This window comes from Asterias amurensis, chromosome 9 (assembly GCF_032118995.1).
Source record: "Asterias amurensis chromosome 9, ASM3211899v1".
NCBI classification, from domain to species: domain Eukaryota; kingdom Metazoa; phylum Echinodermata; class Asteroidea; order Forcipulatida; family Asteriidae; genus Asterias; species Asterias amurensis.
In genome coordinates this window covers 3,934,750-3,962,596 of record NC_092656.1, presented here as the reverse complement: position 1 = coordinate 3,962,596, position 27,847 = coordinate 3,934,750, and the positions used below count along the sequence as shown (strand labels likewise).

At 39.5% G+C, this 27,847-nt stretch overlaps 1 protein-coding gene across 2 annotated transcripts in view; it reads left to right on the top strand.

The window, feature by feature from the left end:
- Nucleotides 1-27,847, top strand: part of LOC139941722 (repulsive guidance molecule A-like) — a 39,832-nt gene that overhangs the window by 2,048 nt on the left and 9,937 nt on the right. Inside the window, exons 2-3 of one of the 2 annotated variants that reach the window (XM_071938336.1) lie at nt 24,515-24,690; nt 25,742-26,247. In XM_071938336.1, the coding sequence (XP_071794437.1) occupies nt 24,515-24,690; nt 25,742-26,247 (682 nt within the window). Of the gene's footprint in view, nt 1-23,916; nt 24,691-25,741; nt 26,248-27,847 lie in introns of those variants that run through there. The other variant, XM_071938335.1, reaches the window with a different exon arrangement.

Sequence of the window (27,847 nt, the reverse complement as noted above, 5' to 3'; positions counted from 1 at the left end):
CAAATTCCTGTTGCTTTGATATCTATACCAACTTTCTCGAGAGCGGTTTCCCAAAACAACGTGTAAATGTTAAGCACCAATTTGAAGAGAAAAAACAGTGCCTGGAACAAAACCTCTCTTCAGAAAGTTGTAAATGAAGATTTGCTCGTCAGAAATGAGCTCTCCAAACACTTATTTGTACGTTTAGAAACTCTTGTTGATAAACACGGAAAACACTGTGAACGTGAACTTCACTTTAACGACGGCTTATACACGTTGGCATTGACATTGTGAGGCACCGATTGTGAAAGACTTTCCTCACCTTGTGTATGGGCTGCCATGCCGCATACTATAACCTTGTCGTGACGAGACAAGCGTAACAAATATGGTGTAGTTCTATTATCATTGGGCGGCTTATACCATTGGCTCGGGCTTTATGACGGTTAATCATGGTATAAGTAATGCGAAAGCATTGCACCATTTTGTAAAAGTCGATCCCTTATTATTACTCGATATTATTGTGTATGTTGTGGAGAAGCAAATTTAGTTGTTAGATGATTGGGGAAATCGCTGCATGTGCACGGGACGGTACATTATAGACAAGGATGTAGTTTTGAACATCATAATCGAGTCTGTTGAGTATACACGTGTCGAACTATTATGACAAATGCATACTAATTATTGTGTAGATGTATCCGAAAATATATCCCATTTCTAGACAAGTTCATTTGAGTCAAATATTCACACCTCAAAGTAGTCATCAAATTGCGGTTGATGCACTTTTGCCAAACGATTTAATGTGTATATCCGTGCATCACGCTAAAATGTGTAACAAAGTAAGTGTATCTAACGTGGTTCCGCCCATTATATGGAGGAAACACGTTATGGTTCCGCCCATTATGTAGGAACCACGTTGGATAAGTTTATATGGACCATAGTTTTATATTATTGTTCTGGTGAAATCAACGCCAAGTGCATCTGTGATAATGATAATAGTTACCATTCATCATCATCATAACTATTATCACTATCATAAAATATGCACTTGGCGTTGATTTCATGAGAAAAAATACAATGATACTCAAGGTAAAGCTGTGCTTTGGGTGGTCGAAGGCCAGTTGGATATCCCCATCACGTTAATTGCTGCTAAAGTAGTTTCAACTGTTGAGGGGAGGTATTAGGGTTCGACTTAGGCCGCTCCAGTTATTTTGTACTTAGGGACCTTCGTTATTGCGCGATGTCGGACTCGTTTTCTACTTCATACGTTATGTGCGTTTGGAAATCAGTTATTTGATATCAGTGACGAGAAAATAGAATTGCTGTTGAAAACTGCCAATATCAATCAAAGGGAACTGTAGTATATAAATGCAAACCAAAAAATAGTTGGGGCCTGACGTTTCGACCCTAGCAGAGTCTTTCTCGAAGGCTAAAAAAGACAATATACTATTTTGAGTGAAATAACATATTCTAATAATACAATTCTTAGTGCGATATAAACATATATATTTTCTTGCCAAATATAAGCCTGGTGAAGTTGGTCGACCCCATGTTCCCCGTAGAGCAGTGGCCAAACCGCCATGTCTCCGTCAGGCTTCCGTAATTGAGTTAGTCAGGTGAGGCAGCGGATGGTGATAAGTTTCGCAGTTTGAGACGGGTTAGTGTCCAATACTAACCCGCCAACATTGCCATAAAAAGCTCAAAACCCCCAACAGTGTAATATTATATGGTACACCCAAGACAGTGTGCGTGTAACTATGCGAAGAGCTGAGTCCGGCCGGGCATCCGGGTATAATATACCGGTACCATGGGCCTGCAAAGGCCCCAGGTACCTCCTTATAAACAGTGACTTAAAAATAGAATGGTCTGCCCTGCTTTATCTTGATTTTAAGTCCATAACCTCTCCCAAATTGTAACCCGTTCACTTTGCAATCGTTTGCAATTTGATAACTTCTTAAAGATGAACCAAATCTGCAGTCAAGCCTGCTTCTTCACGGAGGCAACGAAGGCGATTGCTCCATGGTAATATGCTTTGATGCCCTTGATTTACAGAAGAAGTTTACTATTTCCTTATAGAGTTCCTTTTACCAAGAAGAATATGCCTTGGTGCCCTTGCCCTTTCATAAACGAAGCATACAGGCCTGACGTCCCCCAGCATTTTGCAATCGATTGCAAGTAAGCATTTTTATTATGGATTTACCAAATCTTCAATATTTTATCGAGCGATTAACTATATTCTGTTTGTGACATTGAAATTCTGATTACCATGGAAACGAAACGCATTATCCAGTCAGCATTATTAGTGCAGTGTAGTTTGTGATTTTATTGTTGCTTTATAATTTCGCAGTGCGTATTTTACTAGCCTCTACCGTCATCTTTGTGATGAGTAACTTACAAAAATAGTACCTGAAACTGCTTTGTTGATACTTGGGGCAATGTTATCCTATGCGTTCAGAGACCTCTGTAATTTAACAAGCAATCGCACCATCTCAAGTAAGAAACTCGGCAGGAAACTGTGTAGGTCTCTTTTATGAAGATTCAATTCAAATTCAAATTGTGGACAGTCCTTCTTTATATGATGTATATATTTGCCTTCATACAGTTAACAGAGCTATACTCGGGTCTGTGTGCTTGGTTTTTTAAAAGGGCAAGGGCACCAAGGCATTTTCTCCGTGTAAAGGGCAACTTGTGAGGAAATTATTGTTAATACTGGAACATTTTAGGGGCACCAAGGCATTGCCCATGGGGCACACAGGCAATCGCCTTTGTTGCCTCCGTGAAGTATCAGTCCTTTATATACGATGGTTGTTTTTTAACTGTGTAAATGCGTTTCCATTATGTATGTATTCGCATGGATGTAGAAATATTCTTCAGTGTGTTTTACCCTGTCCTGGGAAGGGCCTCAGCATCATCGATATAAGATTAGTCCCAACCATTGGTCCAACCGTAGATTCTCTCTGTATATAAGCCATAAGGCCAAGGACATATCTCTGTGTGCGTGTGTATCCCATGGTTTGCGTCTATACACTGAGGCGTTACAAGGTGTTGTTTTTGGCGGCTTGCGCCAATCTAATTAACCTTCCTAGGCACAGTACGCATGAAATGTCACACAAGGTCTTCCCTAGTCTACTACCAATGTGCCGCGTAGGCGATCTCTTAATTGAGCTATACGTATGTTTTTTACGTGCGCACATTATTTATGTAATGCCGTGCGCATTCCTTCTCTAATACATTGTAATACCCACTGCACACCTTTGCTGTAGTGAGGCTTCCATCCGAATCATGGTATCTCGGATTTTGCTGATCTGCACACACACACACACTATACGGGTTTATATGTGTGTTGTGATTGCGTAGCCTTAGGGGTATCTCATCCATGCGTAGAGCGGGGAGAGGAAGAATTTCGGCCCGCACGACTGGCTTGGGGAACCGCGGGCGGTTTTTGTCCCCAGCAAAATTGGAAGTGTGAAGCGTAAATAACGGGAATAAAATATGTCGGATGCGTTCGCGTGCATGGGATGTAGCCGTGTCTCCAGTAATGCAGGACGTGATTTGTTGTCCATGTTGTTTACTTGTGTTTGCATATATAAGAAATAAATGTCATGTTGCTTTATACCCATTAATGTAAACATTTAAGGAGAGAATAGACCTCATGTTCTTTTCGATTGTGTTGTGTGTGTGAGAGTTATTTCAATAACGAACAGTAATTGGTAACTCAAACATTATTTGGAAACTATATTATTCTGCTTTGAAGAAACAATTACTATGTTAAACAGGTCTACAACAACCTCGTATCCTAAACCTTATCGTTAACTGGTTTTAGAATTGTTCAAACGCGTATGATTTGCTTCATGTTTCAAGGCCATGTATTGACTACAACCTCGTATCCAAAACCTCATCGTTAACTAGTGTCAGAGTTTCTAATGCGTATGAGTTGATAAGGCCGTTTCCCGTCATAATAACCACTAGAGATAGTCTTACACAAGAACAGGTTTTGGAGAATCTTTTCCAAGAACAGTTACAAAATCCGCGGTTTTGTTGTTTTTACTGTATCGTACCTTGGCCACGAGAGACAGCTCACCATACGATCGGCACGCTTTACGGGGTGTTTACGAGGCCGCATCCAGCCCGGCGGCTCCACTGCAAGACATTTACGTGTTTCTCAAGGCTTCCATCCGAAAGGTTTTTTAAAGAGACTAAAAAATGCGCCAATCCTTTTAGAACATTCTCGCTGATTGTCAGGCACCCTGGAACGATCGCCAAAGATGAAGTAACTGTGCTAAGAATTGTCAATTGAGCACGGAATGATACCGCTTGCGGAGAAAGACACTATACCTTTGTGTGCAGACAGATATCAACAGCAAATCGTTGGCGCAATGCATTTTGTATGCTGCCTCAAAAACCACACCTCTAAAATGTTTCGAGAGATACACCTTTGTAGGTCTGAAAAGTAAGATGGGGTGAAACGAACCTCTTTATTAAATGTTCAAAGATGTCAATTATCAACCCACAGAAGACGACGGATTTCTATGGTGTAGGCCTAAGACTTGACTTCCATTCGGTCGAAGATGAATGATTATGCTCAGTGACAGTTTTTTTTCTCATGCAATTTTGCATAGCGAAATATTTGGACAGAACATTTTTTGTACATACTGAATGCCAATACTGAGTAGCAACTGGTATGTTTTTGTGTAGCGCTTTGCTATGCTCACATGGGAAACCGTTCACTAATGCTTACAATGGAATATGTGAGAAAGGCAATATTCAAACTGCGGTGACGTAGTATATCTTTCTATTGGCCTGTATACAATCAGATTTATTCAACACAGGAATTTGCCATGTGAAAAGAAGCAATCACCACATATGTATTCAGCACACTCTGTGAGCATACCGATTGGCTTTTGTTCTTTGGTTGTTTAACACATTTCTTTTCACAAGAAAAATGATAAGTGCTATAGAGGTTAAGTTCGCACCCAAAGTGCACTGAAAACAAACGCGTATCCCAGAACTTGGCAATGAAGACTCGCTCCATAAGCAGATTCTGGTTGATTAGAATTTCTTTTCTTTTTTCATATAAAGTGCATATCCCACGTAGTTATTTCCATCATCAGGCAGTTCGCTTTCAATAGGATTGCCGGGGAACACGGTCTGAATTCGGGGCGAAGTCCAAAGTAATACGGAGGTCCAAAAATGTGTCAATTTATTATGATTACAACAACCTTGCCTGTGGTATCACACCCAATGATCGTGTAGCATAATAGTGAACAAAGTTCACTACTGGGGCGTGTGGCGTTATTATTATAGTGGCTACCCCGGTTAACTCATGTGAGTGAAGACCTATATATCCATGGCTTGCTATGAGACCTAGATAAACTCCACCACCATCAGATGATGCTGATGTGGTTCAAATTTGATAAATTACCGTTACTATTAAATGTGGTATATTGACACGTGTGTCTGATTAGAAACGCTTGTGGAAAAAATATAATAAACTACTAATGGTGGCAAAACTAGCAAGCCGAGTACATGTAGGCATACTGTGTATTATAGTCGTCCCAGTATGAGTAGTGGGTTCTTCTGTGGTTTTTGCCGACTGCTTCTTTTCTTTATGTTTTGCATGTATACTGTACAGACAAACCTATAGAATTGAAAAGAACTGGCTGGAACCTATGTTGGAACATAATAATACTGATATATGTTTAATGTGTAGTATATTCGTCTCCAGTTTACCATTTGAGTGCTGGGTTATTTTTTACCGTAAGTCACATTCTGTAGCGGTTATTTTGCCGACTGCTTCTTTTCTTTTCTTTATGTTTTACATGTAGGATACTGTACAAACAGACCTACAGAATTGTAAGAACTGGCTTTTGAACATAATAAAGACTGGTATATGTTTAATGCATGAGCAACACTCAGCATAATAATAGCAGGGGACGCGGGGAGCTAGACAAGCAAATGAAAACACTTTTAAGCAGCCATCGAGGCCATGTTGACTCTGGGCCTGGCGCAGGACTGTATGGAGAAACAATGTTCCATTTTACTCCACTTAAATCGATCGGACCGAGGGAGGGTGTTCAAACAGAAACACAAGCAAAAATGCCATTAGCGGCACGTTGAGTATACTATAGCCAAGAGTGTGTGGTCATCAACATATAAGAATAAAGTAGAGTATAGTTTATCCTTTAGTATTACCGGAAACTCGGTTACTATAAATGTTTCTATTTCTTGTTCCGCGTTCAAGACAATGTGTGGTCATCCAATATAAGAAAAAAGTAAAATATAGTTTTGTTTATCCTTTAGTATTACCGGAAACTCAGTTACTATAGTTGTTTCTATTTCTTGTTCCGCGTTCAAGACAATGTGTGGTCATCCAATATAAGAATAAAGTAAAATATAGTTTATACTTTAGTATAACCGGAATCTCAGTTACTATAGTTGTTGATATTTCTTGTTCTGCTTTCAAGACAATGTGTGGTCATCCAATTATAAGAACAAGGTTTTATAAAATTATTATTTGGTAGAGTTCCATTGTTGTGTTGTGTACTTGACATCAGATTCAAACGCCCCCAGTTTGACGATCGGCGTCTCAAGACAATGTGCCAAACTTAAAGGTACGCCCTGATGTAAGGAGCTCCATAAAGTGTCTTACCCTTTTTCAATTCTGTCTTCAATCCTGCATTTTAATGTTTTTCCTGACTGTACAGCGCTTTGAAACAGTGTTAAAGCGCTTTATAAATGCATTTAAGTTAAGTTAAGTTATACCACCTATTCAGAAACTCTGTGCGCCAAACTACACACAGAAGTAAGGAGCTTCATAAGTGCCATGCCACTTCTATCAGAAACTCTCATTTTGTTGTATCTCCGATGTCCAAATTATAAACCTGGGATTGTCGTGATTTTTGTTTGCCGATCCGTAAGAGATGCCTGGCTAGGCAGTGGGTAACCTTCATAATCACACTAGCCTGGGGTGTGATGGGGGTGTCGTAGTATAGGCATCATGTGTTAAATGATGGACATCATCAGCGGATACAAAGGCTGCCGACATGTAGCCGGGGGCAAGGAGGGACCACTCTGTCTGTCTCACTCATTAATAAAGCACACTCTATGAATAGTTATCATCCCTGAATCATAGACAGTAATTTGTAATCATTTGGCTGAGGATGTTGTTTGTTGATTTGGCAGAGGTTCTGTAATATTGTCTAATTATTATGCATATGTTTTCATCACAACACAGCAAAGGCCAACTGTTGCGTTCATGTTGCCATAAAGATGTATGTCTACTGTGAAAGTTATACTTGTTGTTATGGGCATTGGACCATTAAATGTAACTATAGAAAATATGGGGTTTTTTTTAGGATTGACCCAGATTCCCAAACAACAACAGCAAAATTCAATTGTGCCCTGCAGGAATAGCTACACATTGGCAGTTTTATTTATTTATTTTATTGTTATTTTATTTTATTTTATTTTGTTATGACTTTCAAAGGGTTATAACCATTATACACCTAAAAGTGTGTTACATGCAAGTTGTTGGATTGTTGAAACTGCTGGCTGTTGCTGCTGGTGTTTTTTTTTTTTTTTTTTTTTTACGTTAAATATCGCTCAGACCGAATGATCCCTGTATTAAATCGCAATAAAACTTAATGATTCGAGATGAAAAGGGGGTTTCTGTAAAGAATTTTACAGCCCAGAAAATGAGGGCAATCCCCCGCAAGCGATCGTCCTTTAATGATGGGTTTCGTTTTATGCTGACACCCCCGAAACTCACCCGGGTGTGAAAATGTATTCTGTTGCACTTGCTCAACCGTGGATGGGACCTAATAAAAACTATTCAGAGCCGTTAACAGAATCCCATTCCCCACTGTTAAGTATGATTGATTTAGACGTGGTCAAAGTTTCATCGCCAGTGTTTTTTTTTCTTTTTGTCACAGCCCACGATATTTGATTGTGGAATTTCCTTTGTTGTCATTCACAATACCCTATCTTTTATGGCTGTTCGAAAACGCCTTGTAGTTTAAAAGGGTTTTTATTTGGGTCTTTTTGGATATTAACCACTTGTGTATTTGTATGGGGTGTTGGAATTGCATAACAACTGTATAGATGATTACATGAGTAGGATTTGAAACTTTGCATGGGGAGTATAATTGGGCAAGGTTTGCGGTAGTAAGCACCATGTGTAATAATCACCTTTTAATAGTGTTGTATCTGAAAACTGGTGTTTTCTAGTTATGAAAGAAATATGCAAAGGGTTGTCCAACTTAAAGGGGGTTGTCCAACCCTGTCGTTCTGTAAACTGACTGAAGTGAAATCTATACGTCAGTTCATTATCAACTGCATGTTTCATACAACGAACCGCAGTTGTTTCGTGACAATGCCATCAAAGCATCGTATTACTTTGGTGTACAGTACAGATTAGTTTCTTGCAACTGCGGATAAATTTGTTTTTGTCTGTCCTGACTTCTCATTTTCCTCTTTTCCCTTTTTGTCATTTCATAATACCTTAAAGATGCTATGTCCGATTTTTGGCCGATTTGACCCCCAAATTTTGATTTAAAATTCAATAGGTATTTTGATGGGGGTCGAGAAAGTTACAAGCTTTCATTTGAGCCATTACTCGAAAAAGTTCGCCAATTATTAGTAGCAGTGAAATAAAGTGCTCAAAATTAGTTTTTGTCGGGATCCCGACATTATATCACGTGACCAATTCTTATGTGTTTTATAAGAAACGTTTTAAATTTTTGTCACATGGTTCCTGACCATTAAAAGTAAAAGTTAAACTTTTTTTCGTTAGAGCGGGTGATACTCTTTGAAATACCATTTACTCAAAAAAATATATTTTTTAATGTTTGGGGCCAAAAATCTGACATAGCATCTTTAACATGTAAATGTTTACCTTTTTGTTGCATTAATTTCGTTCTAGAAACAGACAGTGCCACTGGAAACTATCAGTTTAAGTGAAGCAGCTGCAGTGTCGCTTTTATATTCATAAATTAAACCATGGAGGTATATAAAACTGTTAAAAATAGTTTAAAAATTATTAATTAAAAAAAAAAATTCAATAAAAATAAATTCAAAAATTTTAAAAATTATTCAAACAAGCTATAGGCCTGGGTTTCGTCAAAGAAGGAAATAACATTGTTTGCCACATCAGGGCTATGATAAAGGTTCAACTGCAAACTAGGTCTGTATACAATTCCCTACTTTAAAATCCCCGCATTCATTTTCACCCTTCAGGCGTAGCGTGTTTTCACATATTTTGAAAACACAAAAAAGATCTTGGGCTGGCCAGGTGGTTTTCAAGGGAGAAACCCCCGGAGCATGAAATTGATATCTTTTGACATTCTTCCTTTGTAAAGAGCAGAGGTTTTGGGGCTTTCATAAATAAATTATATGTTTGTCAAATTGGGGAAAAATAAGAGAATTCTCACTGAAATCCGTTTAGAAGAGAGGAGAACGGGTCGACGGGATCAAGTTACTGGTTGCTGTTGTCCCATTTCGTGACGACTGCACGCTTACCGATACCTTTATTAAATAATTGGAGCCTGGGTCCAGGTTGCGAGCCGTAGGCCGTATCCGAATTGACGGCTACGGCTATTGCTAAGAGTGTTGCCAAGTACGTCATACATTTGAACGCATGATACGGCAATGTAGCCGTAGCCATAAGCCGTCAATTCGGCAACAGTCAAAATTATTGTGTTTTTCCAGATCAACGTAAAGCCGTTTTCAAGAAGATCTAAAATATTTTCTTTTCTGGGAGTGTGACCACACATGTTTCACACTGCAAAAGAAAAATGAAGTGTTAAATTTACTCCTGAGGTGTTGTCACATTGGCTATAGGCCTAAAAGAGATATTAAAAATTAACAACTTAGGGTGTTTAAACAACACGAATTTATGCCAAAACAATTACATTTCTGTAATTATAACACCCTAAGAAGTTGGTTTTGATTCTTTTTTCGGTGTTTATAATGTGACAAGACCCGCGGTGTCAGTTTTAACATCACAGTTTTTGCAGTACATGCTGCCTGCAACGTTCGCCAAAACTATACTCCTCCAGATCCAGACTCCCCAGCTAGTTTATTATTATTCCAACTCGCGAAAACAATCAAATTGACAAATGTATTTTCCAATTTAGAGCTATCATTAAACAATCTTCATGGGTGACTGTGAAAACAAAACTAAATTCATCGGCAAATTGAGGTGTGAATATTAGATTGAATGTATTTCATGCTCGGTCGCCCCGGGGGTGCTCCTCTGAATAATATTCGTGCATTATTCCGCGGTTCCCAATAAATTTACATTTTATTACCAGAAGGAGAAAAATAATCGGTCGGTTGCTGGGAATAAGATATACGATATACTCAAGTTTTCAAACCAATAAAATCAGTGTTTAGGCATTATTAATAATAACAGAGAATGATTTTTGTTCATTGGTTTATTATATTTACGGACATACGCGCCGGTGACAACAATAATAATGCGTGCATTAGCGCTCCCTGCCGTGATGATCAATACATTTTGACGGCCTGGCTTCCGATAGCTTGCCAAAATAAATTAAGTGGCTCTATTCTGAAAGAAGTAACACCTACGAAAATAACCGCAAAAAGGGGATCAGGACAGTGGAGATTTTCTTGTTGTCGGCATAGTTGGCCAATTACTCATCGGGATTGCGGGGATATCTTCCCCATGTCCTGATGGCACAAATTTGACAGATTGAGAAGAATTGTATTTTGTCATTTGGGAAAATATTATTGTGACGTATATGAGTACGAATATTATGTTTGATATCTGAAAACAAAAAATCCGTCACAATTTTATTTGTTAATGTTTTTTAGGATAAACACAAAACATCCGCCACTGTTTGCCCTTGTTGCTTATATAATAATGTGAATACAGATTATTCATGTTAACTGCACTGCAGAAACTAGGATGTTAAAATGGACACATTTGGTGTTGTTACATCATATACCCAAAAAAAAAAAAAAAAAAAAAAAAAAAAAAACATTTAAAATAAAGTCTATTTTGTGTTATTTGAAAACGCATTCTCTTTTCGCTATCTATATAATACAACAACACCAAGTGTGTCGATTTTAACTCCCCATTTGTTGTTATTTAGTTGTTCATGTGTCTACCATAAAATATTACGAAACCTGTGATTTGTAAAAGGCCCTGCCGGAAAATGTTGTGAAATCATATTTTGAGTCAGATCAAACTAAAGCATAAATTCTTAGCAGCTACTGTGCGTTTGTGCATTGATGGAAATTATGAAATATCTTTAGTTCATGCCATTGTTAATTTTTTTTAATATAAATTCCGCTCCAGATATTATGACGTCCAGAACAAAGGGCGCTTCTGACTCCATGCCCACCTTGGTTTGTTGACTTTATTCGTCATTCAATTGTTCGATTGAATCCGAACCTTTCATTGTAGTTACCCGAAGCGGTTTATGCCCCCATAATTAAGAGTCATCGTATTGTGATGCAAGTGGATCTACTACACATAGACTAGATTATCAGGACATTATTGCCCTTTGATCGTGCCGTGGTTTGGAGGGGTTTTATTGGCGTTAATGATGGCACCATACACCTGCCATAGCACTCACCAACTTGCAGTTTAATTACTCTTTTTAGAGTGTTCCGGTAGTATTGCCCAAGTTTACTTTAGATTCAGTGTATTGTTTGTGCAGTGCCATAGCTTACCCTTTGATTATGTTTGACCATGCATGGTTTGACTCGGTTCAAAGAAAAAGTCGTAATTTCTCGTGGATAAAAGATAATGTGTACTCTCGGTGTTGGATCATGATCGAGTATGACGGAGTTTCAGAGAGGTTCCGATAAGCGAGAAGAATAACGTCCAGTTGATTTAATCCTTGTTTATCTGGATGGTTCTTTCTGATGAAGAGGATGTTGTCTCGTGGGTTGGTTGTCTGTCGGCGGTGTAGTTTTTACAGCGAGACTGACGTCAGTTGTTTATGACGACTGTCTTCGTTTTAAGAACACATAAATAATTGTGCAACAATGGTGGTTATTTCTGTCATAATTTTTTCTCTTGCAACTTCGATGACCAATTCAACCCCTTCAAAGCATACAGGACACAACAGTTCAAAGTAACGGTGTCATTGAGTGAAAATGTTCACAGGTTTGTTTGTTGATGCATAATTATGTTAGGATACACCAAGTGAGAATACTAGTCTTTGGCAATTACCAAAGGTGTCCAGTGCCGTCCACAGTCGAACAGAACATGGTGGGTCATTTGAAGAAGATGTGTTTATTCATTACTTTGCAGTTGGTTCTCAAAAGTTTATCAAGGAAACCGGTGTTTTCTTTTCCGGACCTCTGGTGACACTTAAAAATGTAACATGTAAGTGGGATTTACCGAGACGCAATCCCTACCATTGCTCCCTTGTATGTAGAACGCCTGTGTTCAAACAAACGCACATATTATTATCAGCACACAACTAAAAAGTGCCTTCAAACTACGGGGTTCTGCTGAATAATGTGGTGTTTGCATAGCCTTGTATACCATGTTTACCTCTCGGACGCTTGCAAATTAAAAAAAGGATGCGAGCAAACAATAGAGGGCAGATGGATTTTTGGAAACCAACAGACAAATGAGCGTCTTGAATGAACAAAATGTAACGTTAACAGTTTGCTTCTATAATGGACATTCTCCCGTTTGTGTACCATCACTCTCCTGTCAGGAGAAGATTTTGGGGAACGTGGGAAATCTGAAGCCGAGTGTGAAGGTTATTGTGTGTGGGGCTGGATCGTTTCTTAATCGATATGACTCTCTCTCAAGCGGAATAAAACCAATGAGGGAAATATGTGGTATTCTTTTGGTGACAATATTTGTGGAGTAAATTACATTAGTGTGTAGACCAACATTAACAATATGCATGTACTAACCCTTCAAAGCAAACAGGACAGCATTTCATAATGAGTTACGGTGGTATCAAAGTGCGCCCTCTGTTGAAATATTTCACTGCCTGACATGTTTGCATCCAGAGAGGGCGCTTCGTATCAAGAATGAAACAATCAATGATGATCAGCAATCACCTAATTGTTTTTATAGACTCACTTGTTATGAGTTAATGAAGGGCAAATGAAATGAAGTTTGATTGATTCTTCCAGTTTGTCGCCCTCTGTGTTACTGAGTTGCCAGTTGTAGACTCCGTATTGCCGTTCAGCCATTCACCCAATTTATATTCAGCTATAATACAACCACAGTAATTAGGAAGCCTCACATTTATAATAGCTATGCAACTGGCTTTGTTAATCAACCATTTCCACATTATCGTTGTTAACACTGCGCGGCCCTCAATGGTGTGCCCACAAGGGCTTCTACTAGGACCACATAATAACATTCAATCAATCATCCTTTTATAATACGAGTTTGTACATAACATGCTGTAACGGTTATAACAACATAACATTTGACCTCTGTACGTGTCTACCGTGCTGTAACCATGGATTGAAGATTACAGTGTACCCAACCTGAGTACATGTACAGGGCATCAATTCGTGTACTAAATACGTTACTGGTGTTGAGGAATTTGTGAAATGTGTTGGCTTCTTGTTTTTGTGCATCACTTGATTTCACGGTGCTGTTGGGTGGATATTTTCTATGGGTATTGATTGAGAAGTAGAAAGGGTTTGGTTGGATGTGGACTTTTCTGCATTTCTTGACCATAACCCATCTCAGTTTAAGACGAGAGACTTAAGGACAGATGCTAGTTTTAACAGTGCCATCTCTGGTCTAATTTAGCTAATTCTGTAGAAACATAATACTTTGAACGATTTCCTTATAATAAAGGATAGCACAATGCTAAGCAAAATGTATCAGTTGTTATCAAAATATCACCATTTGCTACTCGGCATTCAGTGTGTGCCGATCTGTTCAGTCAAAATATTTTGCTATTCAAAAGTGCTGGATGAAATTGTTCCCTGAAGCCATAGCCAAGTACAAACAATTTAATTCGGAATTATCACTTTGGTTCAGTGTTTACGTGGCTGTGTGAAACCAATGGAGGCATATAAACCATTATTGGCAAACCTAACTTTTATGGTAAATCTCTGATCCCGTTTGCATGAACGGACAGGCCTAGCCTTTGGTCACTGACGCTCCCGATTAATAACCATCCAGTTTGCCACAACTGCCTAGAATAAAGGCTACAAACAATCATGCAGTTTGCCGCGACTGCCTTGAATAAAGGCTACGGACAAACCCTTGCTGTTTCGTTTCACTGCCATAGTATTTATCATCGCCCGCCACAACACTTGAACTCAATGTCACGACCAGGAGCCTGTAAACCATTCTCTTCTGCCCATGTGCTGACAACTTGATCCACCACGCCGAACCACATTGATTTAAATGATGCAGTCACGAAATGGCGGGAAATGATATTATCGTCTGCTCTGCGAGTGAATAATAGGACTAGGAAGCCGTGGTGTGGCGATTGGTTGGGTCAAATCTCTTTTAACAGTTACAGCAGTAATTGTTTCTTTCAAATTTCTCTCCACAGAATAGTTGGATATGTAGGTTACGGCATGTTATATAAACATTACCAGGCCCTATGTTTGCATTGTTTATGTTGTTGCAGTTATGTTACATTGTCGCAGTTGATTTTCATTCATGTTTCGATTACTTTCTCTATAAATATGTGTCCTTGCATTGAATTCATCCATAATATAGAAAGTTGGGTGATTTGTGTATTTTCCTGTGGTTATAAAGTTACGTCAGAGAACATTTTTTGTTATTGGTGTTATTCATGAATGTTGTTATAATGTGGTCCTAAATTCTTCAATGGGAATGATAAATAGCGACACTTCTTTTGACAAATGAGCCAAAACTGGTTGTCAAAACATGGTCTGAGGTTTGTTCGCATGGGTTGTTGTGTCGACTCGTTATTAACCTCCAATCATGTTGACACCAAAGCCATGAACCAATCCAGTTTCGACACTGGGTGAATCATCATGATTAAGATGGGACCGGGGCACTCTCGGCTCTCTAGTGTAGTACCCACCACACCGCCATTGGCCGCGAGCTAAAAGTGAATGTACTTTCTTACGGGCAAATAAGACCTGTCGCAATGTTGTTTTGTTATTGGCACAGTTTTTGTCGTGTTTCGTTTTTTCTCTCGTTTCGTTCCTTCATCTTTTTCGGTCAATAGCTGGTTGCGTCAAATTTATTTAAACAAGCCCAACCCATTACATTATGGGGAAAATGTAATAACATGGTAGCGTTCATTGTACTTTGTGCTAAGATAGTCATCAGTAGGTACAGCGTGGGTAGTTGGGGGCACCAATGGTTTCTTAATATTTTAACTAACTATAAACCCTATAGTGCTTGAAGCAATAGTGTGATGCCAACGAAATCACTGATTAGGCCAAATACAATAAAAACGTGTTTAGCGTCCGGGTCTTTTTGACTCAAAATTGAAGGAGAATCTGGGTGGGGTTTTTTTCAAAATGGCTCCCCGACACATTTTAAAAACACAACCGGCTTTAACAAAAAGAAAATTCGATGAGATGTCAAAATGTCTAACTTTTAATGAAATTAATAACAATTCCTTCTTTTTATCCTTTAAGAAACAAAAACAGAGGCCTCTTAAAAGGAAGCGGGCGGGGACGCTAAACATGTTTTTTATTTGATTTGGCCTTCAATTAAGGTGACCATGAAACCACGGACCATTTAAACCCCTCTACGCAGGTGTATGGAAAAAAACTCCTCCGTGTCCCTCGGGCTCCCACATTGTTATGTTTCACTTTTGTGTGTTCCTCAAGTCGGCCATATTTTCATATAATAAACGAAAAACCACACAGGATGCCAAAATGGACGTCCCACTAAAATGATCCTTTTTTTAAAGCTCAAAAACAAAGGAAGCTATTCATTCTATTTCTCAGCTAAAGTGCACAATTTTCACCAGACGAAGAAGTTCTGTGGCGGTTTTCAAATGTACATGAGTTATTTATGCATTGTTTTGAGTCCACGTTTAACACCCCACCGGTAATGCAACAGCGATATGTGTTATTTTTCTTATCGAGGTCTGAATGCGTTATCGGGAGTGTTTTTACGTGCACGTATGTTTCCATTACATCTAGACGTTCGCACCATGTAAGATGTGTTGCTATCTTGTACAAGGCGTTATCGTTTGGTGTTTGCTCAACACCGTCAACAAAGCCCACAAGATGCTTTGCTTGAACCAACGATAGCGTGAACTAACACCAACTGATATTAAAACACAGCCACTGTATACTATTCACACGACAGCAATTTAACTAAGGTCCCTTGCCTAATTTTAGCATGGTTGTAAAAATGTAGCAATGTAGTCCTTTCACACACATTTTGTAAAGTTGTCGAACCACGCTACAATTTTAGCAGTGGGCCCTTGCTAAACTGCTCTATGTGAAAGGTAGCCAAAGATGAGACGATTACTTTTATTTATATTATAAAACAAAATGGACCGAAATCCATGTCAGTGACACGTACGTCGGTTTTCATACTATTGAGAAAATTGAACGTTATTCAGTGCCACTTTTGTGTGGTGGATTGTAAATGTCGGTTATGTCGGTTTCCAACGCCTGTTTCTTGAATAGTTTTGAAACTACAGTGTTGTGAGTCGCTACCCTAATTCGGCCATAAATAACCCATAGTTCACGATTGAACATTTTCCTTAGTAAACTCTCAAGCATGTTGTGTTCATACAAACTACCACACCCCGAATTACCTGACAAACAGTATTAAAGCCAAGAAAGTTGAACTCTTTATTAATAATATGACAGCCGTCCTGGAAAGGATTTTAATTTGTAATGTTGTTTTGTTGGTGGTGGAGTTGCAGGCAGCGTGTGGCGCGAAACAGGCGCAAGGACACAAGCCGTGCACCCACACCGCGACCCCTATCGCCTGCAGAGCCAACTGCTCGTAACACGACCCAACACCGTCGCCGATGTGTGTCGGGGGGCTTGCTTGGCACAACTCCCAGGATGTAGACGCGTGTCGTTCACCCCAACTTGAGCTTGGAGGTTTTTTTAAAGGACCACCATCTCTGAATTACTTTATGGTGTTGATTTGTTCAGTTAAAAGGTGACACTATTATGCAACGCACGTCTTTGATAACAACCTAATAACAACGATGAGGTCACAACGTTACTAACTACACCTGTGCAAAACATTCAAACAGAGTGTGGCTGAAATCTGGTGCAATTTAATCCCATGGCTTAATACGTCAGGAATCAAATGAATCGATATCCCATAATATTCAAATGCACCGCATTGTTGGGGTGTTAAAATGGACGCCATGGGTGTTGTCACATTATATACACCCAAGAATCAAAACTCACACCATAAACGTGTTTATAGGCTTCACGCTTATTTCTGCCAAAACAATTACATTTGTATTATTTTTACACCATATTTTGTATTATCTCTTCGGTATCCATTGAATAACTGACAACACACACGGTGTAAATTTAACACCCCAATGTGTTTGCAGTGTAGGAGCGCAATAGTGTTCACATTTCAACAGTCTCTTGTATATTTATTTCAGTGGCTATAGTATTGGCCCAGCGCTATAAGATTTCCTTTAATATTTTGAGCATTTTTTTGTATGTAATTCCCAGATGAGCATCGTGAGTTCATGATTGAAATTTCTAAGATGTTTTGGTTGTTGGTCTACCCCCATGGAGACCCGTCATGGCCGCTGGCCGTGGGGTTGTCTTCCATTGGTTTGCCTCGGTGTGTTCAGGGGGAGGTTGTAACAGTATATCAGGTTGCTTAATTTTTTTTTCTCGGTGTTTTTCTTAAAGAACGTTTGCCATCGGGTGTGGAGGGCCGGGGACTATTTCTTATTCCAGAATCCAACCTTCAAAGGAAAACACTGTATTTGGCTTATATGACCTTAAGCCATATGCCGCAGCATATGACATGCAACTAATATTAAAAGCACGCAGAAATAACAGACAGTTTAACACAGCTACGATGACAAAATGTCCTTATCGTGAAGTCAAACTTGGCTCTGAATTCAAAGCTGATGTGAAACTCGTACATCATCAGTGCCGAAACATTCTTAAAAGTCGAAAATTCGTCCAGTTGAGTTGAGAGGGAAAAGGCTGTAAAGTCAATGGAAGCTTTCAAAGATCAGGGGCTGCAGAGGCTGTGGCCGTATTCCTGGCCTTACTCATATCATACCTGTTTAAAACTTCGTCGATGCCACCACAAAATAGTTCTTTTCCAGCACATAGAACCTGTTGGAAAGGGTGTAACTAGAGCAAAGAGACTTGTAACTTCCCACTCCCATCAATGATGACCGGAGCTACATACCGCTACCTTTTCAGTGTTTTATTTATATTTTTGAGTCCACCCTTTGGTATCGTTTTTCGGTATCGCCCAGTTTACAGATCTCTGGGAGGATATAAATGCCATTCACATAATATTGTTCCCGGCGGTGCCTCTCCGTCTTGACGGGGCTCCTACGCTGATATGACTAGTAACGACTCTAGTGTTCCTCCATTTTTTTCGTATGACGGTGTGATTTTCCAAATACTCGCCGCTGTCACCAATACGACCAAACTAATGAAATGATATTAATGCAAGCATAAACGGATTAGCTCATGGGGAGAGGGGTTTATAGCCTTGGGTATGTTCCATTGGATAATTTATATACCAATGATATGCAGGAGAACCAACGTACGTATTCCTACAGATGCTCTGACGTAGTTGCGGAATAACACTGCAAAGTTTGCCTCTTTTATCTTGACCATTAAATTCGTTGAAATACTGCGTCTATTAAATCACGGAAGAGAGTTCATTTGAAATGCGATGCCGTCCTGAATGTGCTTTGCACTCTTGAATATCCACAGGGGGGGAATTCCCTGTCACGGTTTATAACGGTAATGAACAGAAACCCACTCTGGAATGAGAAGAGCCAGAATCTTGCAATGACGCATTTCCATTGGGCCTCGGGAGAAGCTGTGGCGGTTTTCATGTTGAGCACTCATGTTGGCCAGCTCCAGTACAGATTTTTATAATCCGATTTTAGGTCTAAATTGGTCCAGAGCGATCTGGATTCAACACTAAATATAATGTATGCCTGCACCATATGGCGCAGCATTGACCGTTTTTCTTATAACAAGGTACAACTTGAGTATCATCTTGTAAGTTGGGCCTTACATCTAAGGTGAAATTAGTAAAATGAAAATCTATTTCCTTATGATAAAAAGGCATTTTCAGATTTTGTTAGTCAGTTATTTTTTGGAGAAAGAGAGCTGGTCGATTTCATATTTTGTGATTGAACACAGAAGCTGCGATTTAAAAATGTGTGGTCAGAATTTGACCAATTGGAAATTTGTAATTGAGTTAACAATACTTAAGAATTAGTTATTGTGAGGATCTTGACATTAGGCCATGTGCAAACATGTATTTTGTAAGATGTTTTGTATATATTTTTTGTTTCGTTTTGAAACAATGTCATTATGTCAACTTTGGTGAGGAAGCTTCGCTCCATTATTACAATTATCTGGGGGAAATATAAATATTGATTACAAAATAAGGAAGGTTTATTTTGTTGAATGTTTTGATGAAATATTCTACAGGTGTCCCCGGTGACTTTAAAAGGAATAAATTAAGTAAAATTTGCGAGTGGGCCAGGATTTGCCCATGTCATGTACAAGTATCTACTTCAACATGGTAAAACCGTTGATGAAGAAATATCCGTCCCCCATGGTAAAACTTTGTGTGAAGAATAAATTCCACAAGAGTTTAACTTCTTGCAAATAGACCTCTATTCTAAGATGGATATTTATAGTCTTTGTAAAAACAAACAATATTTGTATATCGCACATTATTAGGGTCAACGAACCTGCCATACAAAGAAAAAAACTCATATTGTTTATTCAATTATGCAACTGGACTTACAGCAATTAAACTCATCAAGCCAGCATGGCTTCGTCTGGCTTTTGGGAACCAACAATCCGGAGAGCAAGCTGTGCCATTACGTCACCGCTCCTTTGAATTCCAATGGAGGAGTTTTGAATACCGGTTCCAATCATTGGGCACTCGATACGGGGTCCATGGTGCCTTGCTTCCCGGTGTGGAACGCAGTGGGCTTCGCTCCTTGACTTTGTCAATCAAAGATTGATTGATTAACACCATTATGAATCTTTGATTGACAAGACCCTTTTTTGTTGTGTTCGCTCCTCTTTTCACATCTGGATGAGAGATGGACAGCTGAGATGGACACATCTTCTCAATAAATAGTTTACTTTGTCAGGCATGTATGCTTCATTTGTGAAAGGACAAGGGCACCAAGGCATTTTCTTCTTGATATCCCAAAATACATTTATTCTTACTATCCGTAATCAAACAAAAATAAACAAGCGTAGGTTGTTGTGGTTTTACATGTTTGTGTTTTTGTTGATTTATTTACAATTTACATGTTTCTAGGTTATTTTTGTTTTATTCTTCTATTGTTTATTTCTCTTTTTGTTGATCAAAAAAGCTGCATGAACAAAAAGAGTAATACTGAATTCGACGATATACATTCAAATCGTAATAAAATAGCATTTTACGAAATATGTATTTAGCATCAATTGTACATCTGGTTCTTCCATATCCTCAACTCAAATCTCAAGTGTATTCCAGGGGCGTTCCAACCCCATGTCAATGTCGACCAACTGGAGTAATCGCCGCACTCACACCAGCCCAGAACTAATCATTTATTTAATTCCATTGGGGGGGGGGTGGCCGATCTGGGCAGCCTTGTAAAGTCATTTTTTCTACTAGACAGCACCGCTAATGGTTTTCCAAGCACCGCTAATGATGTACTAATAACCTGAATTGACTTGTAACATAATCTGCGTTTACATGCGGAGACAACTGCAATGCCATTTGTTGTGATGTACAGGCTAGCCTTAACATCTGACGTCACACTTCGAGGCTCGTTTATCCTTGCCGGTAAAGACAGGGGTCCAGTCTATGTACATGCCTGATACTTTACGGATGCAATCGAAGGCGATTATTGCTTAAGCACGAAAATAGCTCGCTTATTTTACACATGTTACCTTCCAAAATTTCATGCAACATACTTTGCTTGTGGCTGGTATTTAGCTGTTGTTTACTTAGCATACCAATTGAGTGGAGTCTTGGCCGGTAATCTGATTTTACTAGGCAATGATTTTTTTTGCTTAAGCAAAATGTTGTACTTAAGCAGCTCTATAAAATTGGGCCCAGGTGTTTACCTTGGTGCCCTTGAAATACTCCAGTAGAAACTTACAATTTCGTCATAGGGTGCACTTTAGCAAGGAAAATTGCATCAGTGCCCTTGCCCTTTAAAAAAACCGAAGCATATAGGCCTGGATGTATATTGGAAAGAGTAAATGGTTTCTGGTTTGCTCATTGCATTTTACACGGTCGTGCTTCACCTGTTGGTGCTAGTGCTAACAAAATTGTGATTTTGTGGTCTTTAAATGTTATTTGTTTTCTCGTGTTTGACTTCATTTCAAACGGAAATATTTATCTGGGGACAATATTGGAACAAAGTTTATAATCACCGAGCCTCCAGATTGCAAGTAAACACCAAGACCATGTCGCACACGGGGCAGTTTACAGGCAACAAGAGCCAGTCTATCTCCAAGAAGATAAACCATGTCCACAACAATGTTCTTGTGACAGAAAGATAGTGTTGTAAACGTGTCTGTTGTCTTTGCGTTTTGGTATGGTTATACCGTGGTTGTTCTACCTCATTTTACATTCAGTGCAGTTGGTTCCCCCGAAGTTGAATGTGAAAGGTGTCCAGTGTGGCAATTAGGCTAGTGGTAATGCCTTTCTGCGATCTACCTCAAGGTTAAAGGAACACGTTGCCTTGGATTGGACGAGTTGGTCAAAACAAAAGTTTGCCTCGAAATTGCGTGGTTTTCTTTCTACTGTGCGAACTAACATGGTCGGCCATTTATGGGAGTCAAAAATTTGACCCCCATAAATGGCCGACGTGTTAGTCGACGAGGTAAAAGGAAAACCACGCAATTTCGAGGCATGTTTGTGTGGATCATTGTATTCTACTTTTACAACATCTTTCTACCCATATGCATTTTATAAAAAACGGTTACAAACGCTTTTCAAAGACCCACTCGACCGATCCAAGGCAACGTGTTCCTTTAAGAATAGACTTGTACTTTCATGCATATTATATTCTTCCTTGTGCTCAAATTTTGTTTTCCTACTTCTTTTTCTAAGGACCACATATCATGCTTGTTTCCCACTTCTGAGGAGTGGGTAAAGCCTGGTTCGGTTTATACATCATACGAATGCGATACGAATTTTGACGTCACAGCCAATGACGTTTTCACAGCCAATGTTTCGCAGGAGTTGAGCACAAGTCAAGTGATATATTCCTTTCGAATTTGTGACGTCAAAATTCGTATCGCATTTGCATCCGCAGGACATATGAACCAGGCCATACGCTACATCATTGACACTGCAGTCGAGATCCCTTGTTTGCTCGTCTGGTACTTGAAGCAAAGACTTCCGGAATCCAAAAGAACGTTCAATTAACACCATCTTTAGAAAAAAAGAAAAAAACTCAAGAGCTATGCTGCTAATTACTTTGGCCGCAACTTGCAACCTCTGTGCTTCAATAAACAAATATTGCGGTGATGGGACTTGGTAATAAACAAAGGATTGTGGTTACCGTTGAGTAAAGTGACGTAAGGCGGTTCGCAGAAAATCTCCCGGAGTCTTTCTTCAAATTGACACAGGCAAAGTATTTTATTGTGGTTCATAAATCGGTGCGGGTATGTGTAGGCTGCCTCTTTTGTAACAACTTGTCCACAATGTCAGTGTGATTATATTTTGTTGATGCTGTCAGTTGCTGGGCACGTTTTCAGTTCAATTTATATGCGAAAATCTCATTCCATCATTTGGTGGGTATGGCCAAAATTAAACTTTTCGCTACAGGAGGAAACTATAGATGACCTCATTGTGATCATTATTAAGCGAAACCTTTTTCTCTTTTTTTGTCAGCAATGACTTTCGCCGTTGTAAAACAATTTTGTCCATTCTGATAAATTATTACTGGGACTTATTATTGTGACGTGCTGTAGTAGTTTTAAAATACTGTAATAACAATTGTTTTTTCAACAATTTAATTACATATTAAATATCAAATACTTGTGCCTTTATCTTCCGCGTTGCGTTTAATCCTAATTTTACAACAATCAAGTTAAATGGAGTTATCACTCGGAGCATCTCACAGTGAAAAAGAACTTATGAACTAGCGCATGCGTATTGTGTTCGATCGGGGAATGTGACGTCAACTTGACTTGCGTAGTTTGCAAACATCGCCATCAAGTTTAAAGGTGCTTGGCAGGTGGGTTTCTAAATATCAGGGGACGGTTTTGGAAACTAACAAACTTGTTCTCAAATAAAAATGATCACGTTGAGTACCTCATGGCACTGTGTTTCTAAATTTGGTAGTTTCTGAGTAAATGCTAACCTAATGTAAAGTACTTTCACTTTTATAACATGTCTCTTTTGAGAGGAACAAAATTGAGTTATGTGGGTAGACCTATTGTAATTTGAAATGTAACTATGGTATAGTAAAATAGTTCACCATGGTTACATGTATAAAGTCTCCTTTGCCGTGTTGAATACGCATTGTATACCACCACAGAAGAACTACACTGTGCTGTATAAGAAAGAACATGTACATGTAAAGTATCTTGACATAACCTTCATCAAGCAAAGGATCTTGTGATTATTGGATCATGGTGTTCACGTTGTGTCAAAAGAGGTGGTCTGAACGATCGATAACGACCACGGGAGGCTTTGTTATCTACGAAGCAAGCCCATGGGCTCTGCACCAAAGTACCCATGGTTCATGCCGGGCAGGACGTTCACAAGTCACCATTCAGCCGTAGAATGAGGCATTGAGCTGGAAATTTGCACAATTTACCGGGACAAATGCCCCTGATTCCTCATTCACCGGCGCTGATCCGCTGAGAATACGCCTAGCGCTCAGAGAATAGAGTGCACTTGGAATCGGGAGCTTAACGCTTAACAAGTTGGTTGTTTTGTGCGTGCTGCTGGCATCAGCGAGTGGAGGTCCAATAAGCGAGAAGCACATACCGTACGGTGTTTATTTTCTATTAGGTGTGACAGCTGGCGAGAGGCCATGAGTGTGTTAAGAGTATAGAGCGCTCAGTCACTAGTCAGAAGGCAAACACGCTGGAAGAAAACTCCCTCAGTTCTCACTCCGCACTGTTCTGTATGTGTACGCCTCAACTTCTCTGCCGCGCCCAGGAAAACCGGATTTTAAAGTCGCGTTTTTTTCCCCGATCCCTAACTTGTGAGCAGACGGTATTATATTTGTCGCCGGGCCCCTCGGCGGCAATATACTCTTCTATTCAGTCGTGAAAATTGGGGTTTCGGAAGGCCAAGGCCAAGACACCATGTAAACTGTGCTACCCGGGCCGAGCTCCGTACAGCTCGCCGCCTGGCGTGACAGCATGATTGATGTGTGACTATGCCACTCTATTTTCGTACCAACAGAGTGAACCGTGTGAGCAGTATCACTACAACAGCAGAACGACCGTCGCAGCCGGGTGAGGCGGTAGCTACATGGATGGTTATGGGTAGAGGACAGCGCTTCCACCGCGCGTCTCATGGCCAAGCAACGGCCGTTGTTCTCTACATTCTCGTCATTGTCGCCATGTTAATCTCCACAGGTAAGATTCTCATTTGCTTGCTGCCGTTTTTTTTTTCCTTCTCAGGGACAAACGATCAGCGATTCTCTGACGGCTCTTTTGTCAGGAATGCAATTTACATTTGCCGATAAAAATGTGTTGTGCTAGCGCTTATTGAAGGCCGTTTTCTTTTGTGGCCGTGAGTGTTCCAATTGCGATATAGTGTTAACTGATAGGGTGATGGTGGTGTCGTGTTGGACTTGATTTGCAATTAAATCCAATGATTGGATAACACTAGTGACTGCTTTATATGATTGTCACTGATTCTGTGTACCGTGTCAAGTGTAGGATCCTTACACTTTCTTTTCCACCATTGTCAATCTTTGACGTGACATGATGTACGAATTGTATTTTATTTATGAAGATCTGTGCTAGCTGTTCAAAATCGCCATGCAAAGACAAGCAAAGAGAAGTAATGCTTAGTGTATAACACTCTTTGAGACCCGAATTTACAGTTGGCACGCCGGTATAAACGCACTTATTGTTGGCTTTTTACAGTTCATTTAAATGTATATAAGTACCTGATTGCCTTGAACTAGTGTAAAGCCATGATAAATTTTGAATTTATCAAGAAAATAGTTGTGATAGCATGTGCTAGAATTTTTATTTGAGGGGGTTGTTTTATAAGAATTTCCTTTATTTGCCAGAACATTGTCCACAAAACTCAAACACCACATCCAAGTGCAAGTTTTTTTATTGTGATTTGTTAAAAATGAAAAGAGGAGGTTTTTTTTAACCAGGACAAAATTCCTAATGGCAAGCAAGCCTTGTGGTGGTTAATATAATAAACATGACCACTTCATTCTATGAAGTTTAGATTTTATTATGGTTTTACTCTGTGAGATGTTTTTGAGAGACAAGAACATTGGAAAAGCTTTATACTAAAAATCACGGTTGTCATACTTTTTGAAGGAAATGTCTGTTATATGTTGTTGTGGTTTTGCAAATGTTTTGACCTTGCGTAGCTCCTTTTAAAATATGTTCAAATAATCAGTAATAATAACACAATACTTTTGTCATTTTCCTTTTACAGTTTCCTCGGAGTGTAAATTGAAAAAATGTTCGGAAAAATACTCACAGAGACTCGCAGACGGCGACCGGCGTACACCGAATCGTAGATTCTGTCAGGCCCTTGTCGACTACAAAAAATGTGTGATGGGAATCCCACCGCGGTCATGTCGTGGGGAGCTGAACTACCATTCCACCCTTTCCATCATCCCCGATCTCATGGAATCCAATAATTGCGAGGCGATTTTAGCCGAGGAAGAGGTCACAGCATCGCCTCTTCCTAGTGGGGCCACCCCTCCTATGCGGACCCGGACCCCAGAGGTCCAACATTACGATAAATGTGACTATCATGGCGAGAGTAACTTCAAGAGTTGCAGCTTATTCGGGGATCCACACCTCAGAACTTTCGATGGGTCTTTTCAGACGTGTCGGGTGGCTGGAGCTTGGCCGGTGTTTTACAATAAGTATGTCGCTGCCCAGGTGACCAATGTCCAGTTGCTTCATGGGTCTGGTGCTACAGCTACTACCAAGGTTTGTATTTTACAAAAGTTTTTTCTAAACATCGCTTCTATTTTTATATAATATGCCCAAGCAATCCACAAGCGTAACTTTGGTAGCCTTCAAGTCAAGACAGACTCTCTTATGTTAGTTTTTAAACATGTTTCTTCAAACGGTGCTTTTTGTAGATGCATATAAGCAATTCACAAGAATGACTTGGTAGCCTTCAATAAAGTCTCTCCTATTGGGTCAAAATGTCAGTCCATTAACCATTTATTACCTTTTATATTTTGACAAAAACAATGACCGACCTATATGAAACTATTACATGCTCTGCATACATACTTCTAAAAAGTGTATAACAAATTAAGTGACAGTTTAAGATAGACGAAAACCCTGAAGAATTTAAGATGAGATCAGCAGATATATTAAATTGATCGTGGTAAAAAAAAAACAGTATAAAAGAATTCGAAATGGATTCTTACATGTTTGCCAACATGTCTTTTGGACTTCTTTGTGGAAAGAAAAATCAGCCAAGGACATCTGTCATTTTGAAGAAGACTAATGCATTTACAAGGTGATGAATATTGTCAGTGTTTTGTGGACAGAAAGGCAGTTTGACCCTGCTGTTTAGTAACCTGCTTTGTGTTTTTAAAATAATAATATAGGAGTGTCCTTTAAAATCAAGCTGCACCACTCTTATCAATTTGATCCTGGGTTGTGTATACAAAGAGAAAAAAAACAGACGTAGCGTTTATTCTAGACCCGTTTAAAGGTACAACCCTTCCCCCCTTTATTGATGACATCATGAACTGAAATTAATTTCATCAACTGTTAAAGCACCTATTATGAATAATGGATTTGGTGAGGTTTTTAGTTGGCTATTCTGACAGCCATGCCTATGAAAACACCACAGCACGCTGATGTTGTATTCACCGTGGCGTCGGCAGTAATTTCTCGCAGCAGCACGTCGCCCCAATTTCATTCCCCAGAAGGCCAGCTCCCCTAGCCTGGCACTTCTCTTGCCGTCCACCCCCTTCACAATGTGCAGACCCATGCTCTATCTTGAGTATGGACGCCGAGCTAGCTCGACTCCCCAACAAATCATTCCAGCTTGGCTGCAATATTGCAGAGCCATCCACATTCCGTCACATTAGGAGCAATTTGTTGACACTCTCTCCTTGTTCTGTCAAGGGCGCGATGGAAGGTCAAAAGTGTCGCTACTCAGCCATTTTTAGAACTAGTACATGTACATAGCACAATGCGGTAGAGGAACAATGCACACAAGCTTGGATCAAACATCGTTTTCATTACGCTGCCCTGTTTTAGAAAAGTGTGATACAGCATAGGCTCCTTCTTGAAACACACAACATTTTCATTATGCAGCCCTGTTTTAGAAAAGTATATTAATCTCAGCCCCGTAATATACTTGTCTGAAAAGGGTGTTTTTGAAAAGTATATTATAGCACAGACTCCTTCATGAAACACATAGCTTTTTTCTTTATGCAACCCTGTAATACACTTTTCTGCAAACAGTGTTTTGAAAAAGTATATTATACTTAGCGCAGACTGCTTCTTGAACACACATCATTTTCATTGTGCAGCCCTGTTTTAGAAAAATATATTATTGCAC